Source organism: Prionailurus viverrinus, chromosome E1, assembly GCF_022837055.1.
Source record: "Prionailurus viverrinus isolate Anna chromosome E1, UM_Priviv_1.0, whole genome shotgun sequence".
NCBI lineage: Eukaryota > Metazoa > Chordata > Mammalia > Carnivora > Felidae > Prionailurus > Prionailurus viverrinus.
The window spans coordinates 9,248,641-9,268,646 of NC_062574.1; the positions used below are offsets into that span (position 1 = coordinate 9,248,641).

The following is a 20,006-nucleotide window of genomic DNA, read 5'->3' on the forward strand; positions in this document are numbered from 1 at the left end:
TATCTCACCCAGACCCCTTCCGGTAACTGAATCAGATGGTTTCCCCCATGAAAATTGGGTTTATCATAGTGAAGCTTGTAATCTGTAAGAAGTTTCACTCTACATATGGAACCAAATGTCAAGACACATGATCTTTCAAAAAATACTTTCGCTATTTTTTTATAAACAGTCTAGGAAATTTACTTTTGATGTTAAATTTGTATTGTTCCCAGGAAATTTCAGTTATTTGTGGGGTAAAAGAATCGAATATTTTAAATTGGAAATATTGCTTAGGAAATTTTGGGGAAAGTATGTACACACAGACACACCCACACCCTCTTAATTAAGAGGGACTGTTCCCCTTGTGCCCACTCTCAGTGATCTCCTCTTTTCTACCCATTAAGAAGTGACCAAGCTTAATAGATGACATGGAGAGAAAGAAGATGTTTAAGACACAGAGCTTGGCTGTAGGGTGCTTACAGTCTCATTGAGGTAAGGCCTACAAAAGAAATAGTTACATAATTTTTTTAGGTGAATGATAGTTCCTGCATCTGTTGCTAGGAATTTTGCTAATGATGCTTAGCTGTATGATAAACATGATGAGTGCTATGTAAGAAAAGAAATGGACATTAGTATGGGCAAAACTGGTCACAGAAAGCTCATGAGGACAGTTAGACTTAGGTAGTACTCACAAGTGGGATTTAAGTTGTCGTAAAGTATTTATAAGGGTACTTCAGTTGAGAAGGGAGTTTAAGGGCAAGAGAACAATGGGGTGAGCTAGTGATTCCAGCTGGAAAGCATGGAAGATAGTACTGGAAATTAGATATTGAAGCTGAATCTTTTAATGTTTCCCTGAAGACATTTAAGTATATATATATATATATGTATGTGTGTGTGTTTGAGGTGGGTGTCAGTGAGGTACAAGCCGTGTCTTAGCAGTGACTTTTTGAAATAGATTCCGAAGAAAGGTAATACCAACAAATACAATTTGTCTAGTCGTGATCTGCGGTAACCTATAGTAGTGACCTTTCACTCTTTATAGCCAGGATGTATAACGTGTAAATAGCCCTTAAAACATACCCTTGAAAAGGTAAATAAAAACCAAAATGTTACATTTGATCAGCATATCTGAAATATTTGTCTAGTATTGACATGGTCAGACCCATCCCTAATTACCAGAGGTTGATGTTCACATCATTAATTTTCTGGAAGCTGAATGTTTTTATTTTTTAGATAAGAACTTGGAAGGGGAGAAATAAGATAACAGTTTTTCTCAATGGACTTTCAGTAGTTTTATTACCCATAGTTTTTTTAAATGGCACACACAAAACCTAAAATCATAAGTACTAATCGAAAGAGGTAGTAAAATACCATCTCATTTATAAAATCAGGCCCTCATAGGGATACAGCTTATAAGGTTAAGAAAATAATGTAGTGAGAAGTCCCTGAAATGCTACCTGAGTAACTACAAGACGTTCCCCCTGACCCCCCACAACACTGAAATGATTTTCAACTGTACAAAGTACATAGTGTTAGTAGGTTTTGAATACTATTCTTAAGTTAGATACTTTCTGAGAAATACATTTCAACTCTATATGAAAAGGGAAAATTATGTAGGATCTGAAGGCCTCTTACTATAAATCTATTTTTTTTGTTACAATAGGTTCTTTGTTGGAAGCCTCCTTTAAAAACTATGCGGTTGTATCTTTCTCAGTCTTGTGTTTGTCATTGTCTCAAACAAAGTTGAAGAAGATGATTGGATGTTACTATGGGACGGTAATTTCAGCGCTAAATTAACCAATAAAAGGGGCCACCCTGTTAATTTCAGCCCTAAATCAAACAATAAAAGGGATCATCCCATGTATGCCACATCCACAGTGGACCGTTGGTACTTGAGGCTCTGCTGAGTCATCAGCAGCCTATCACTGAGTGATTGTATCCTGTATCCCTTCAGAATCCTGAAGTTTCCAAGCCAGATGAAGACCTTCACCTTCAGGCTGAAGAACCAGAATTGGAAAAGGTAATGCCTAACATGTTACATGACGGGAATAAAGTGCCTCTTTTACTGTGCCTGGTTCTTAATGTTCCTAGTGCCTTGCAAGTTTGCAGTGAATATCATCTTGCTTGATAGGTGTAGTAACCCCAGGGCTGGCCGCATCAGTTTGATGGATTTCATTTCCCTTGGTGGCAGCCCTAGTGTGGCAGGTCACATTGTAACTACTGATGATAAAGTATCCTATATCACATGCTCTGATTCTTGCTTTGCATCGTGAGACTCAACACCATAAAAATATCAAGAATACATGAACATCAGTGGAGATATTTAAGGTGTGTTTAAATTGGTTTAGGTTTTTTATTTCATTATATTGTTAAGCTGACTTTTTTTTTTTTTAACGTTTATTTATTTTTGAGACAGAGACAGAGCATGAACGGGGGAGGGTGAGAGAGAGGGAGACACAGAATCTGAAACAGGCTCCAGGCTCTGAGCTCTCAGCACAGAGCCTGACGCGGGGCTCGAACTCACGGACCGTGAGATCATGACCTGAGCCGAAGTCGGCCGCTTAACCGACTGAGCCACCCAGGTGCCCCCTGACTTTCTTATTCATGAGTATAGAATTCAGCTGATTTTTCCAGGAAATACCAAAGTCAGAAATGTATGAAATATGTTAAGAAAAGTTATCTAAAACTTAGAAATAAGGCAAAAGGTAAATGTATGCCCTTTCAGTGTCCCATTAAACCATTGTCTAACCAGCCTGTGTAAGGGTCACCTGACATAGCCCGGAGAGTTACGTTGTTTGATGTACTAGTTACTGTTGGTTAATACCCAGAACATTGAAAATTTGCAAATTATTTTACCTAGGAGAAAAAATAACCCCCAAATTTATGGTTTTATTGTCCTTGTAGGACATTCACCAGGTTTCTAACTAATTTTGCAGTCTTATTCCAGCATTCTTTTTTCTGCAGTCAGTAGACAGCTGTTTTTGTGTCTCCTTTGAACCAGGTTTGTCAGGCAGCTGATCTCTCATTAATGACCTAAGTAAATCTTTGGCATGTGTTGACAATACTTTTAGAATTACAGGGGTTAAGTTTAAAAAAAAATTTTTTTTGAAGTATGGTTGACATACAGTATTCTATTAGTTTCAGTTGTACAGCATAGTGATTGGATAACTGTACATCACACCGTGCTCATGGCAATAAGCACAGTTACTGTCTGTTACCATACAAAGTTATTACAGTGTTATCAGCTATACTCTCTGTGCTATACTTTTCATCTCTGTCGTTTATTTTATAACTGGAAGTTTGTACCTCTTAATCCCCTTCACCTATTTCACCCATCCTCTCACACCGCCCCCAACAACCACCATTTTGTTCTCTGTATTTAGGAGTCTGTTTCTGTTTTTTGTTCTTTTGTTTTCTTTTTTAGATTCCACTTATAAGTGAAATCATATATTTATCTTTGATTTATTTCACTTAGCATAATAACCTCTAGGTCCATCAATGTTGTCAGGAATGACAAGGTTTCGTTTTTGTTTTTTCTTTCTTATGGCTGAGTAGTAGTTCAGTGTGTGTGTGTGTGTGTGTGTGTGTGTGTACGTGTGTACATACCACATCTTCTTTATCCATTTATCTATCAGTAGACACTTGTGTTGCTTCTATATCTTAGCTATTGTAAATAATGCTACAATAATTATAGGGGTGCGTTTATCTTTTTGAATGAGTGTTTTTATTTTCTTTGGGCAACAACCCCGTGGTGGAATTACTAGATCATATAGTAATTCTAGTTTGAATTTTTTGAGGAACCTCCACACTGTTTTCCATAGCAGCTACACTAGCTTGCATTCCCACCAACAGTATACGCAAGTGACTCCTTTTCTCCACACCCTTGCCAATTCTTATTATTTCTTGTCTTTTTTATTTTAAATTTTTTTTTTTAACATTTATTTATTTTTGAGACAGAGAGAGACAGAGCATGAATGGGGGAGGGGCAGAGAGAGAGGGAGACACAGAATCGGAAGCAGGCTCCAGGCTCTGAGCCATCAGCCCAGAGCCTGAGGTGGGGCTTGAACTCACGGACAGTGAGATCGTGACCTGAGCCGAAGTCAGCCGCTCAACCGACTGAGCCACCCAGGCGCCCCATTGTCTTTTTTATTTTATTTTATTTTATTTTATTTTATTTTATTTTATTTTATTTTTTTCAACGTTTATTTATTTTTGGGACAGAGAGAGACAGAGCATGAACGGGGGAGGGGCAGAGAGAGAGGGAGACACAGAATCGGAAACAGGCTCCAGGCTCCGAGCCATCAGCCCGGAGCCCGATGCGGGGCTCGAACTCACGGACCGCGAGATCGTGACCTGGCTGAAGTCGGACGCTTAACCAACTGCGCCACCCAGGCGCCCCCAGTTTCATTCTTTTATATGTAGCTGTCCAGTTTTCCCAACGCCATTTTTTTTTGAAGAGACAGTCTTTTTCCCATTCTTGCCTCCTCTCTTATAGATAATTGTGTTTTTTTTTTAATTATGTAGAAGTTCAGCTCCTTTTTTTTTAGAATTACGTTTTGAAGTTTTTTTAAATTATACTTTGAAAGTTGGTTTTATTCTAAGAATGTTTTGTGTAAAACTGGGCTTTTCTTTTTGCTTTTAGGAGAAAATACATTCTGACACTCAGTCGTTCACATAATTTTTATATAGGTTTTGTTTTTTTTTTTAATTTAGTACTGGGCCAATCATCCTTAAAATTGTCCTTTAACATATGATAGTTTAGACTTAAAATTTTTAAGGTAAAAATATTAATAGTTTCAGACTTTGAGTCATGAACTGTAGGAAAGTGCCATTATTTTTGACCTGGTGAATAATTCATATGGTTTATTTTTGTTCTTCTGACAGGAAATCCCTGACAGAAGAGTAATTCTGTGTGGCTCTTTCTTAAATTCTACATCCTGTTGATAGGTACTGAACTTAGTTTTATTTAACTTAGTTTTATTTAACTTTAATTCTAGTAAAACCAGTTTTTCAGTGATAATTTTTAACATTTCCATATCTGCAAAAGGTGCAAATAGAATTTTCAGGGGCGCCTGGGTGGCTTCATTGGTTGGGCGTCCGACCTGAGCTTAGGTCATGAACTGATGGTCTGTGGGTTCGAGCTCCGCATCAGGCTCTGTGCTGACAGCTCAGAGCCTGGAACCTCCTTCAGATTCTGTGTCTCCCTCTCTCTCTGCCCCTCCCCACTTGCTCTCTGTGTCTCAAAAATAAATAAGCATTAAAAAAATTTTTTTTAATTAAAAAAAAAAGAATTTTCATAGCACGTGTATTGAATCTGTTGATCAATTTGGGAAATATTAAAGTCTTAATATTAAGTTTTATAATAAGAATATGGAATGTTTTCCCATTTATGTAGGTATTCTTCAGTTTCTTTCAGTGATGTTTTGTCATTTTCAGTGTACGTGGCTTGAATATCTTTTGTTAAATTCATTCCTAAGTGTTTTATTCTTTTTGCTATTTTATTTATTTATTTTTTTTTCAACGTTTATTTATTTTTGGGACAGAGAGAGACAGAGCATGAACGAGGGAGGGGCAGAGAGAGAGGGAGACACAGAATTGGAAACAGGCTCCAGGCTCTGAGCCGTCAGCCCAGAGCCTGACGTGGGGCTCGAACTCATGGACCGCGAGATCGTGACCTGGCTGAAGTCGGACGCTTAACCGACTGCGCCACCCAGGCGCCCCTCTTTTTGCTATTTTAAATGGATTTTTTTCTTAATTTCTTTTTTGGAATGTTCATTGCTAGTGTATAGAAATGGTTGACTTACGTATATTGATCTTGTGTCCTGAACCTTGCTGAACTAGTTTATTGTTCTAGAAGGGTTTTAGTTTTTGTTTTTGTTTTTGCATGGGCATGTGTGTGGATTTTTGTTGGGTTTTCTATATGCAACATAATATCATCTGTAAGTGGAGATTATGTCATTTCCAAATAGAAATTTACTTCTTCCTTTCCAATCGGATATTTCTTTTTCTTCTCTAGTTTTTCTTGCTAAAACTTACAGTATAATGTTGAATAGAAGTGAGGAGAGGGGACATCTTTGTGAGGTTTATGATCACAGAGGGAATGCATATGGCCATTCACTATTAAGTATGATGTTTGATTTGGGTTTTCATAGATGGTCTCTATCATGTTGACGAAGTTTGCTTCTATTTCTAGTTTGTTGGGTTTTGTCACATACTTTGTTGGGTCTATTAACATCATTGTGTGAGTTTTCTTTATTCTATTAATATGGCGTATTGCCTTGATTGACTTTAAGATATTAAATGAACTTTGTACACATGGGATAAATCCCATTTGGCTATGGCGTATATTATGTTTTCTTTGTTTCTGTTTTCAAACTGAATCAGACTGAATTAATTCTGTCTCGCTCTTCCTTAAATTCTACATTTGTCTTATTTTGGTAATACTGGCCTTACAGAATGAGTTGAGAATGTTTCCTTGTGTTTTTTGGAAGAGTTAGTGAAAGATTGGTATTAATTCTTGAAATGTCTGGTGGAATTCACTGAAGCCACTTGAACCTGGGTGTTTATTCGTGGGAAGTTTAATTATAATTTTCATATTTTGTGTCTTCTTGAGTCACTTTTGGTAGTTTGTGTCTTCCTAGGAATCTGCCCATTTTATCTAGGTTTTTCTAATTTGTTGGCATACAGTTGTTCATAGTATATTCTTTTATAATCCTTTTATTTCTGTAAGGTCAGTACTAATGTCTCCTTTTTCATTCCTGATTTTAGTAATTTGAGTCTTCTCTTTTTTCTTAGTCAGTCTACCTAAGGGCTTTGTAATTGTTATCTTTTCAAAGAACTGACTTTTGCATTAGTTGATTTTCTCTATTGTTTTCCTATTCTCTGTTTGGTTTATCTCGATTCTAGTATTTATTATTTCCTTCTGCTTTAAAAAAAAATTTAGTTTGGGGCACCTGGGTAGCTCAGTCGTTGAGCGCCAACGTGGGTCATGATCTCACGGTTTGTGGGTTTGAGCCCCACATCGGGCTCCGTGCTTACAGCTCGGAGCCTGGAGCCTGCTTTGGATTCTGTGTCTCCCTCTCTCTCTGTCCTTCCCCTGCTCATGCTCTGCTTCTCTCTCTCTCTCTCTCTCTCTCTCTCTCTCTCTCTCAAAAATAAAGAAACATTTAAAAAATGAACAGGAGGGTCATTACCTTGGTGAAGTGTCCCTTTAAAAAAAAAATTAGTTCACTCTTCCTTTTCTAGTTCCCTAAGGTATATATTTAATTTTTTATTAAGTTCTTAATTTAAATTCCAGTAGAGTTAACATACAGTGTTATATTAGTTCATGCCTCACTTTTCTTATTAGCACCTTCCTTATTGTGAGGATTCAGTCATTATGTAACAAGCCCTTATTAGATCAGTACCTGACAAATATTATGCACTATACATATACATGAATCCATTTGCACCTGTTGCCTGCCTCCCAATAATTATTGGTCCATGGATAATAATCATGTTTCATTTGTAATCTTACCCTCTCTCACTAATTATTTTGAAGCATATACAAGACATTATATAATTTATCTATAAAAATCTCATTATATATCTATAGAAGATGTGTTTTAATGTTACATATACTATCATGGTTACAGCTAAAAAAATCAGCAGAAAGCCTTAATATCAAATGTGGAGTTGGTATTTGTTTCCCCAATTGATTCACATGTTATGATTACTTAATGTTGTCTCTTAGGTCACTTTTAGGCTAGAGGTCCCCCCCCTTTTTCCCCCTTGTAATAATTCATTGAAAAACCACGTTATTTGTACTTTAGAACTGTGTTGTCCAATACAGTAGCCACTAGCCACATGTGGCTTTTGAGCACATGAAATGTAACTAATCCAAACTGAGATATGCTGTCAATTTAAGATGCACATCACTTCAAAGACTTAATACAAAAGATGGAATCTCATTAATAATTTTTACATTGATTGCACATTGAAATTATATGTGCACTAGTCTGAATATATTATTTAAAATAATTTCACTTGTTTTCTTTTATGTTATTTATTTACTTTATTCTGAGAGAGAGAAAGAGAGAGCATGAGCAGGGGAGGGGCAGAGAGAGGGAGAGAGAGAGAGAGTCCCCAGTGCATGGCTTGAGCTCAAAAACTGTGAGATCGTGACCTGAGCTGAAACCAAAAGTCAGACACTTAACCAGCTGAGCCACCCAGACGCCCCTCACTTGTTTTCTTCTTAACGGGGCTACTAGAAAACCTTACATTACATATGTGGCTTGCAATATACTTCTTTGGACAGCATTGATTTAGAATTTCACACGATTTGGATTTTATTTATTGTGTCTCCATGGGGATATTTAACATGTTCGTCTGTTCCCTGTATTGTTAGTTAGATCTAGAGGCTTTATCAGATTCCAGTTTGACTCTTTTAAAAATGTTTTTGACAATAGTATTTCATGTATCTGGTGTATACTACCAGAAGGCACCTATGCCTGGTCGAGAGGCCTCTTTGATATATTAGCAGCCACTGATGACCCTTTAATTCGTTAAAGGTTACAAAATGATGATATTCTAATTCCTTTATTTCTTTTCATGTATTAGCTGGAATCCTTCCATAAAGAGAAATCTCTCCTCATCAACAATGTGATCATACTTGATAACCATAAAAATTATAATATTTTACATGGGAAAAGGACAAAAGGTTAATTCTTTCTCTTTATTTGCCAGTTTCAAGGCATCCTCCAAAAATGATCAATGAGTATTTTTATAGTATTATTATGAAAGCGTGAGCTTAAAGGTATATTTTTGAAATCCATTGTAATTTATTATTCTTACTGATGTTCAAATTGTCCCAGTATTAGCTAGGGGGAGACTCTTCAAATAGTGTTTGATAGCTTGTTTGCATTTTGGTATCGCAGAAAGTTCCAGGCCCTGATTCCTTTTAGTGGAAGGTAAAGTCTAGCTTACATAATGTTACTTTATTAGCTATTGTTTTTATTTTTAGGACTTTTCAGTGGATGAAGCTAGGAAAAATATTTTTCTTTCCTAAAAAATAAAATAATTCATGAGTTTATACTGATACTTCCAATTCAAATTTGGATCTATGGAATTACTGTATAATCTCATCAGTATTACATTTATATCTTCTTTCTCCCCTGCCAAATTTATCTCTTCTCAATGACAGCAACATAATAATTTGTTTTATCAAACACTACACACATAGCAGTTACAAAATACCATTTTCATCATTACCACCAACAATCAGGCTATTTATTGAAAACATACAGTTTTTGCAGTACTTTTTCTTCTTGGGGTATATCTCACAAAGGATGAACAGAAAAATTGCTATGTTTTAAAGTTACTTAAAATAATTTCTCTTTGATGAATGCATATACTTCTAACTGGTTGCCTTTTACTTTTAATTTTTGGGAATGACTTTTTAAATTGGAGATTTTTCTTTTATAATAATACATTTACATGGTTCAAAAGTAAAATGTAAAAAACAAGAAATATTCAAAAGAGTCTAGCCTCTATTCCAGTCCTCTCCATTTTCATGCTCAAAGTGAGAGCTTACAATATTCTGTATCTGCAATCTGATTGATAAACTGCATCTTTTATGAAGCCATATTCTATAGATTTGGAACTGAAAAAGAGCTGATATTGTAGATACCTGTAGATAAGCCAGGGTTTTGAGGGAGAAAAGATCATTTGGGTAGAAACTACTAGCTGTTATCAATATTAAGACTTTCTAGAGAAGGAGGAAACCGTGCTGTTTGATTCCAGATAATGTAGTAAGACCAATATTTCAGAGTTAGAGAAAGCCAGATTTGAATTAGTGTGAAAAGAACATTTTCACAGGAGGAGTAAAACTCCTCTTGTGGTTTTGAGTTCTTGTCACTGGAGAGATTCATCCTTTAAGGGCTGAACTGGTTGACTTCAGTGGTCATTTAGTGGCCATGAGTTCCGGAAGTTTCCTCCAGTTTTGTATGTGTTATTCTGCCCAACAGGTCTTATTATATAGTCCCCAGGTGACCGTAGTGTATTTATTTTAGGATTCTGTGACATTTAAAGATGTGGCTATAGACTTCTCATTAGAAGAGTGGAGGTTGATGGACCTTTCCCAGAGGAACCTGCACAAGGACGTGATGCTAGAGAATTACAGGAATCTTGTCTCCCTGGGTAAGAATAACTTCTTTGTTCGTTTACTGACCATTTGACCGGGTTTGCTGAAGACAGAGAACCTTCAAAGTACTTAAATGAATTTGGGGTTAGAGCTTAGGCATTAAACTGTTATATTGTGGGGATGTTGCTGGGAGCCATGCCATCCCTTGTGCTTAACTAAGGGGTCTGCCCATTGTAAAGTAAGAAATACACATTTCGTTGGAATCTTGGAGATTGTTGACAGTCCCCAGATTTAGGACTAAAGTGTTTTCTGATCACGTTTATAAGTGAGGGCTCTAGTTATCAGTACCTCCAGAAAGAAAGACACAAATGCATTCATTTTCTTCCTAAACTCAGATTACTCCCATGTTCTATTATCCCAGAAAACCTGGGATCATCGTGTTGAACTCCTTTGAGATAATGTTTGTAATTCTCTATAACTCCAGTGTACAATAGAATGTTCTGCTGTGATGGCAATGTTCTGTATCTGTGCTCTCCAATATGGACACACTAGCCACTTGAAGCTACTAACAGCTTGAAATCTGGCTAGTACAACTGAAGAACTGAATTTTAAATTTTACATAGTTTTAACTAATTCAAATTTAAATAGCCACCTGAGAGTACTGAAAAGTGTATTGGACAGTCCGTCTCTAGAACTTACCATAATAGCCACTCTGCACAGAGGATTAAGAGCTGAGACTGAGTTTGGCAATAGTTCTTACTCCTAAACACAGTCAAATCCTATTCATTCTTCTCTAACAAGGGCTTGCAGTTTCCAAACCAGACATGATATCTCACCTGGAGGATGGCAAAGGACCGCGGGTGGTAGTGAGGGAAATTGCAAGAACCCCCTATCCAGGTGAGTTCAAAAGAACCAGGAGGATTGGATTTATTGCAAGTTAGTAGGTTATGGCTGGAGCAGAACATCTGAAATACTTGGAGCAGTATCATCTCTCCCCCACGTTGCCTGCTCTCTCTTTTTGCCTCTCTCTCTGTTCTCTACTTTTGGTTCCTGTCCCATCCTATGTTGCTGTCTTGAGGACATGATTTTCATAATTATTTCTTCACTCAAACATGCATGAAACCTCCCTTTCAGTTCTATCCTCTCAGTTAACTTTACATTTTTCTCATTTGTTTAACCATTATCTGACCTTTCTTCCTTCGTTAATCTTCCTAAAAATGCTTTGTTAAGGGTCACCCCTGATTTTAATGTTTATTTATTTATTTTTGAGAGAGAGAAAACACAAGTGGGGGAAGGGCAGAGAGAGAAGGAGACACAGAATCCAAAGCAGGCTTCAAGCTCTGAGCTGATAGCAGAGAGCCCCATGTGGGGCTCAAACCCACGAACCGTGAGATCATGACCTGAGCCAAATTCAGACATTTAACCTACTAAGCCACTCAGACACCCCTCTGCTGATTTTTTTAAAGTTTATTTATTTTGAGAGAAAGAGAGAGAGGGAAAAAAAAACGAGTCGGGGAGGGGCAGAGAATGAGGGAGAGAGAATCCCAAGCAGGCACTGTCAGCACAGAGCCTGACACAAGGACTAGATCCCACAGACCGTGAGATCATGACCTGAGCTGAAACCAAGAGTCTCATGCTTAACTGACGGAGCCAACCAGATGCCCCACCGTGATTTCTTTTAAGCTAAACCTGTTTACTCATTATTTAACTTGCAGGTGAACCTGCAAGCCTGCCAAAACTTTGGGGGAACCCTCCTGTTCTCCTCCAGTTTCTTAACTAATTGAAAATACAAACTAGGTATCAGTTGAGAATTAAATACAGTATTTATTCATATATTTAATTGATATTTACCAGACATCTCTTTCCTGCGTACTGGGTTAGGTACTAGGTCGACAACAATGAGTAAGATGGACCAGGTCCCTGCCGTCATGAAGATTATATTTTAAGAAGTTGACAAGTATATAAATAAAAACAAGCTAAATAGCAGATATAACAACCTTCAGTTATGAGATAAACTGGGTGAGATATGAGATATGAAAGAGTGACTGGGATGGGGATGAGGGTACCTCCCTCAGAGAGTGTGGTCAGAAGGCTTCTGAAGAGGGGCTTTTAAGCTGAGCCTTGAAGATTCAGAAACAACCGGCCAAAGGAAGAGGAAAGGAGAAGCATTCCAGACAAAGGACCTGACACAGAAAAGAATGAAATGTGTTCTAGAACTCGAAAGGAGGCTGCTGTGAGAGGGAGGCTGGTATCAGAGCTAGGCAACAGCTTGCCCATCCAGGGCTTTGTAGGTGACGATAATGAGTTTGGATTTTAATCAGTGAGTGTGAAGGCATTGACAGACTTTAATCAAGGATTTTAGGAAGTAACTCTGCAGAGACTGAACTTGAGGGCATAAATCAGGTAATCAGTTAAGAGGTTGTTACAATGGTATGAGCAGAGATGATAACTTTGATTAAAGTAATAGTGGAGATGGAACAAAAGAAATGGATTCTAGTTCACTTGAACATTCATTTTATCATGATGCCGTGCGTAACTCACGTATGTGTTACATATATTCTTTTCATATGTCAATATGTATTTTTTGTTCAACTATAATATATAGGTTTCTTTTTATTTTTTTATTACGTTTCTTTATTTTTGAGAGGAAGAGAGAGCCAGCATGAATGGGGGAGGGGCAGAGAGAGAGGGAGACATAGAATCGGAAGCAGGCTCCAGGCTCTGAGCTGTCAGCCCAGAACCTGACGCGGGGTTTGAACCCATGAACCGAGATCATGACCCGAGCCGAAGTCGGACACTCAACCGACTGAGTCACCCAGGCGCCCCAACATATAGTTTTATATGAATTTCAGGTGCACAGTATTATGATTCAGCAATTCTGTACATCTCTTAGTGCTCGTGAAGATAAGTGTATTCATAACCCCCTTTATCTATTTCCTCCATCATCTCACTCACCTACCCTCTAGCAACCACCAGTGTGCTCTCTGGGAGTCTGGGAGTTTTTTGCCTCTTTTTTTCTTTATTCATTTGTTTCTTACATCACACAATGAGAGAAATCATATGGTATATGTCTTTCTCTGACTTACTGCACTTAGCATTATACCCTCTGGGTCCATCCGCATTGTTGAAAATGGCAAGATTTCACTTTTTTGATCACTGAGTAATATTGCATTCTATATATACACCACATCTTCTTTATCCATTCATCTATTGATGGACCCTTGGGCTACTTCCATATCTTGGTTATTGTAAATAGTAGTGCAATAAACATAGGGGTGCGTGTATCTTTTCAAATTAGTTTTTTTGTTTTATGTGAGTAAATACCTAGTAGTTGAATTACTGGATCATATGGTATTTCTGTTTTTAATTTTTTTGAGGAACCTCCACACTGTTTTCCATATTAGCTGTACCAGTTTGCATTCTCACCAACAGTGTGTGAGGGTTCCTTTTTCTTCACATCCTCACCAACATTTGCTATTTATTGTGTTTTTTATTTTAGCTGTTCTGACAGGTATAAAGTGGTATCTCATTGTGGTTTTAATTTGCATTTCCCTGATGAGTAGTGGTGTTGAGCATTTTTTCATGTGTCTGTTGGCCATCTGTATGTCTTTAGAAAAATATCTCTTCATGTCTTCTGCCCATTTTAAATTACATTATTTGTCTTTTGGGTGTTGAGTTGTATAAGTTCTTTATGTATTTTGGATAGTAGCCCCTTATCAGATAACGTCATTTGCAAATAATCTTCTTCCATTCAGTAAGTTGCCTTTCTGTTTTGTTGGTGGTTTCCTTTGCTATGCAGAAGCTTTTTAGTTTGGTGTATTCCCAGTAGTTTAATTTTGCTTAGATACCCTTGCCTGAGGAGACAGATCTAGAAAAATGTTTCTATGCCTGATGTCAGAGAAATCACTGCCTATATTTTCTTCTAGGAATGTTTCGGTTTCAGGCCTCACAGTTAGGTCTTTAATCCATTTTGAATTTATTTTTTGTGCATGGTGTAAGAAAGTGGTCCCGATTCATTCTTTTGCATGTAGTTGTCCAGTTTTCCCAGCACTGTTTGTTGAAGAGACTGTCTTTTCCCCATTGTATATTCTTGCCTCCTTTGTTATAGATTCATTGACCATACAACCATGGGTTTTTTTCTGGACTCTATCCTGTTCCATTGATCTAGGTCTGTTTATGTGCCAGTGACATACTGTTTTGATTACTGCTGTATCGTAATATATTTTGAAATCTGAGATTGAGATACTCCCAGCTCTGTTCTTTTTCAGGATTGCTTTGGCTATTTCTGCTTTTCTGTGGTTCCATACAAATTTTAGGATTATTCTAGTTCTGTGAAATATGTTGTTGATATTTTGACAGGGATTACATTGAATCTGTAGATTGCTTTGGGTAGTATAGACATTTTAACAATATTGGCTCTTCCAACCCATGTATCATCTTCAGTTCCTTTCATTAACGTTGACTGTTAAAAATACTATATATTTTTAAAAGAGTGAATGAAAAGTAGACATTGGAGACAGTTTTAGGTGACTCTTTAGAGAAGGATTTCCCCCTCCCCCCATGAAGAGGGAAAGAGAGATGGGGCAGTGGCTACAGGAAAGTGTGGAATGAGGGAAAAAACTCTTGTTTTGTATTTAAGATGGGAGTATTTATGGCATGACTGAGTAATAAGAAAGATACCCTGATGGAGAGGGAGAAATTGACTTTGGAAGACCAGTGGGCTCACTGAAGAGTTCACATGTCTGAGGAGGTTAAAGAGGGTAAACTCAAGAAAGGAAAAGGAAGGAGGGCTTCACCTCTGATAGGCAGAGAGGCCACCTTTTCTGTTATAACACTAGGAAAGATGGAGAAGGCAGGCGTAGATAAAAGGTCAAATGGTGGTGAGAAGATCAAGGCATTCGATTTTAATAGGCTCTGAATTCTCAGTAAAATATGAAGCAAGGCCACCAGCTTATAGTGAGGATAAGAAAGAGTTGTAAGAGAGGGAAAGATACATATAAAAAAGCTTAAAATTAAAAACAAAAAGATACATAGATTTCACTAGGGAAGCCACATTGACCTCATGCTTTTATTAGGGAAGGAGTTTAATTATAGTTTCTATTCCTTCTGTAGCTATAGGACTATTAACATTTCCTATTTCTTTCTGTTTTAGTAAATTATATGTATCTGGGAATTGATCCATTTACTCTAAAATTTAAATTTATTGGCATACTGTCCTCTCCTTTAAATGTCTATGTGGATCTGAAGTAATGTTTCCCTTTTCATTCCTGGTACTGATTTTTTTTTTTTTTTTTTAATCTTCTCTCTGTTTTCTTATTCAGTCTGTGTGGAGCCTGATGTGGGGCTCAAACCCACGAACCAGGAGATCATGACCTAAGCCAAAGTGCCCCAATCTTATTTGGCTTTTAAAATAACTTTTTTGTGTATTTGATTTCTCTATTATTACTTTCTTCTCTTTATTTTATTATTTTTAACCTTTTTAGCATTTAATTTGCTGATCTTTTTTAACTTCCTGAGTTGGGTACTTATATCGTTGATTTTCAGCCACTCTTTTTTTATAGCTTATTTAAGGCAGTCTAGACTGCATCACACCCCATTAAAAGACAAGAGAAAATTCTTTTTGACAACACCAAAAAAAGAAAAGTAGACTACATCACATCTTTTTTTTTTAATGTAGCAACTTCATAATTATTGAGTTCAAAACATTTGATAATTTCCATTGTGATGTCTCTGTCCCTTGTGCTCTTTAGAAGCATTTTTCTTAATCTAGTACCATCTGGGATTTTCTAGTATTCTTTTTTTTTTTTTTTTTTAGGTTTATTTATTTATTTTGAGAGAGAAAGAATGAGTGGGGGAGGAGCAGAGAGGAAGGGAGAGAGACAGAATCCCGAGCAGACTCCACACTGTCAGCGAGGAACCCAATGCGGGGCTCGAGCCCACAAACCCGTGAGATCATGACCGGAGGCAAAATCAAGAATCAGGCACTCAACCAACTGAACCACCCAGGTGCCCCAGGAAAACAGATTGTTATGAACTTATGCAAAGAACTATAATTGCTATGAAAGAAAGAATACACACTGAGATATCTGAACTCTGAAGTTCAGGGAGTATTCTTGTTACCTTAATTTTTCCTGTGGTCAGAAAACATGCTATGGATGATTTTAGTCTTTATAAGTTTCTTAAAATTTGCGTTACCACACGGCCAATTTTTGAAAACGTTGTATGTGCACTTGGAGAAAATGTGTAGCCTATTGGTACTAAGTGCAGTTTTAGTTATACCAAATATATTATGTTGCTAAAATCTATGTGCTTACTGATTGTCAGCTTATTCTGTCAGTTATTAAGGTTTTTCAAAGTCTCCCAGTAAGACTGTAAACTTGTCTGTTTCTTATTTTAGTTGCTTTAATTTTTGCTTTATGTATTTTGAAGCTGTCCTATTAGGTAAATACAAAGTTATAACTGCTACATCCTTCTGTTAAAATGGACCTTTTATCCTCATGAAGTGTCTTTATCTCTGTACTGGTTTTGCCTCATCCTAATATTATAGCATCTTTCTTCTGGTTATTGTTTTATCGTATATCATTTTAATTCTGTTCACGGTCATCTTTTATATATCCTTGTATTTTGTTTCTCTGATAAGTAGCATATTGTTAGATTTTTCTTTTAACCAATCTGACAGTCTGTATCTCTTGGAGTATTTAGTTCCTATACATATAATTCAGTTACATAATGTTTAAATCTATCATCTAACTGTGCAAGTGTCTTGCACGTTCTGTATTCTTTTTTCCCCCATTCATGCATTTAGATTTATTATCTTATTTTTCTATTTACTTGGTAATTATAAATTTCCAAAATTAGTTGTGTAGTGGTTAACTCTGAGATTAAAGCATGCATCCTTCATTCAGCAGCCTAATGTAAATTGTCCTTCTTCCTAAACAACACAAGAATCTTACAACCACTTATTTCATTTAACCTGATTTATATGTTGTTGAAATTATGTATTTTAACTGTGTCTATATGTCAGATCTCATAAGAGCATTATTAATGTTCTGTTCCGTCAGTGTTCATTTAGATTTGCCTATGTTTTTGCCTATATTTTCTCCTCCTATTTCTCTTCATTTCTGAGCTTGTATCTAGGATTATTTTTCTTCTGTTTAAAGAGTACCCTTTAGGGGCGCCTGGGTGGCGCAGTCGGTTAAGCGTCCGACTTCAGCCAGGTCACGATCTCGCGGTCCGTGAGTTCGAGCCCCGCGTCGGGCTCTGGGCTGATGGCTCGGAGCCTGGAGCCTGTTTCCGATTCTGTGTCTCCCTCTCTCTCTGCCCCTCCCCCGTTCATGCTCTGTCTCTCTCTGTCCCAAAAATAAATAAACGTTAAAAAAAAAAAAAAATTTTTTTTAAATAAAAAAAATAAAAAAAAAAAGAGTACCCTTTAATATTTTATTTTACCCACGTCTTCTAGTGTCATACTCCCTCCATTTTCTTTTTTGTCTAAAAATATCTTCAGTCTTCATTTTTAGATAATAGACTTCTAGGTTGGCATTTACATTCTTTCAGCATTTTGGAAGGTATCATTCCATTGTTTCCTGTCTTACATCGACTCCCTTGACAAGTCAGTCATCTGTCTAATTCAGGAGTCAGTAAACTTTTTTCTGTAAAAGACAAGACAGTAGATATTTTAGGCTTTGTAGAGACATAATACCTCTGTTGCAACTACTCCATTCAGCCATTGTAAGTGCAAAAGCCTCCAAAGACGAAATGTTAACCAAAGAATGTGGTTATATTACACTGAACTTTATTTAGGGACCCTGAAACTTGAAATTCATAGTTTAATGTGTCACAATATATTATCCTTTTAATATATTTTTCAACCATTTAAGAATGTATATTCTTATCTTACTGGCCACACAAAAATGTAATGGGACAGATTTGCTGTAGTTTGCAACTTCTGATCTGTTGGTGCTCCTTGATAGAACTCTTAAAATTTTTTGTTTTTTAATGTTTATTCATTTTTGAGAGAGAGAGAGAGAGAGAGAGCAGGGGAGGGGCAGAGAGAGAGGGAGACACAGAATACAAAGCAGGCTCCAGGCTCTGAGCTGTCATCACAGAGCCTGACACGGGGAACTGCGAGATCTTGACCTGAGCCTAAGTCAGACACTCAACCCGCTGAGCCACCCAAGTGCCCCCAAAATCTTTTAGTTTCCATTATTTTTTCCTTGTATTTCTCCCACTTGGAATTCATTTGGCTTCTTTTTTTTTTCTTTTATTTATTTTTTCAATATATGAAGTTTATTGTCAAATTGGTTTCCATACTTCATTTGGCTTCTAAAATCTATGGCTTGGGGCGCCTGGGTGGCGCAGTCGGTTAAGCGTCCGACTTCAGCCAGGTCACGATCTCACGGTCCGTGAGTTCGAGCCCCGCGTCAGGCTCTGGGCTGATGGCTCAGAGCCTGGAGCCTGTTTCCGATTCTGTGTCTCCCTCTCTCTCTGCCCCTCCCCCGTTCATGCTCTGTCTCTCTCTGTCCCAAAAATAAATAAAAGTTAAAATATATGGCTTGATATTTTTTATTCTGTTTTGGAAAATGCTTCAGCATTATTTCTTTGAATTTGATTTCATCCCATTCTCTCTCACTTCTCTTTCGAGCTTTCTGGGACTCTTTCACATCTGTGATAGACCTTACCACTCTATCCCATGTGTCTCTAATGTCTTTTGAAATTAAGTTTTCAAGTTTTTCATCATTCTGTACTTCAATATGCATATTTTCTACTGACCTGTTTCCCGTTTTGCTAACACTCATGTGTCAAATCTGTGTTTTTCAGCCTATCCTTTGAGTTATTTTCCAGTTCTAGAATCACCATTTGGTTCTTATTTTATACTTTCCAATTATTTGGTGAAATTACTGGTCTTGTCTTATTTTCTTGAATATACTAATCATGATTATTTTGTAAGTTTATGTCTGAGACCCCAACTGTCTGGATTCCTTCTAGATCTGTTTCTTCTCTTGACTTTTTTTCTAATTAGACTTTTGTCTCCTTGTATGCCTATTATTTTTCACTGTCAAGCATTGATATGAAAACCTATAACAATAATTTGAGGTTCTGGATTGTGTAATCTTTTTTTCATAGAGGATTGTTTGCTTTTGGCAGGCTGCCAGGATAAAGGTTCTAACAGTCCTCAGTTACCTTAATTCAATTAGACATTTAAAAGAGCTGGGTTCTAGAGTTGTCCTCTTTGGTGGCCCTAAACCTAAAACTTGGCCTATTTTGAAAAAGATTACACTGCAGGGTGGTGGTCTTACAACTTGTTTGTATATACAATGTAAAATTTTACTATTATATTTCCTTTAAATTTCTAAACATGGGTACCTGCATGGCTCAGTGAGTTAAGTGTCAGACTCTTGGTTTCAGCTCAGGTCATAAACTTGCAGTTCATGAGTTTGAGCCCCACATTGGGCTCTGTGCTGACAGTGCAGAACCTGCTTGGGATGCTCTCCCTCTCTCTCTCCCCCTCCCCCCCCCCACTCATGCTCTCTCTCAAAATAAACTTAAGAAAAATTTATAAATTTGCAAACTATAAGTTTGCAAATTCTATAAATTTGCAAACTCATTTACAGGCAATTTTTTCTCAATGTTTAAAAAAACAAATTGGATCAAAACCTTTTGTGGATAGTTTTTTACTTTAAAATTCAAGGTATAAGTAGTTTTGATCCAATTTTTGACAGACATACAGGAATGTTGTTAAGATATAAAAAGGTTTCGGGGCGCCTGGGTGGCGCAGTCGGTTAAGCGTCCGACTTCAGCCAGGTCACGATCTCACGGTCCGTGAGTTCGAGCCCCGCGTCAGGCTCTGGGCTGATGGCTCAGAGCCTGGAGCCTGTTTCCGATTCTGTGTCTCCCTCTCTCTCTGCCC

General features: G+C 37.2%; 1 protein-coding gene across 3 annotated transcripts in view; it reads left to right on the plus strand.

Moving 5' to 3' along the window:
- The window catches only part of ZNF624 (zinc finger protein 624), a 38,741-nt gene that overhangs the window by 10,779 nt on the left and 7,956 nt on the right, over positions 1-20,006 (plus strand). For all 3 annotated transcript variants that reach the window (XM_047832451.1, XM_047832452.1, XM_047832453.1), the window contains exons 3-5: positions 1,934-1,999; positions 10,029-10,155; positions 10,901-10,996. In XM_047832451.1, coding sequence (XP_047688407.1) covers positions 1,934-1,999; positions 10,029-10,155; positions 10,901-10,996 — 289 coding nt within the window. The remainder of the gene's footprint in view (positions 1-1,933; positions 2,000-10,028; positions 10,156-10,900; positions 10,997-20,006) is intronic.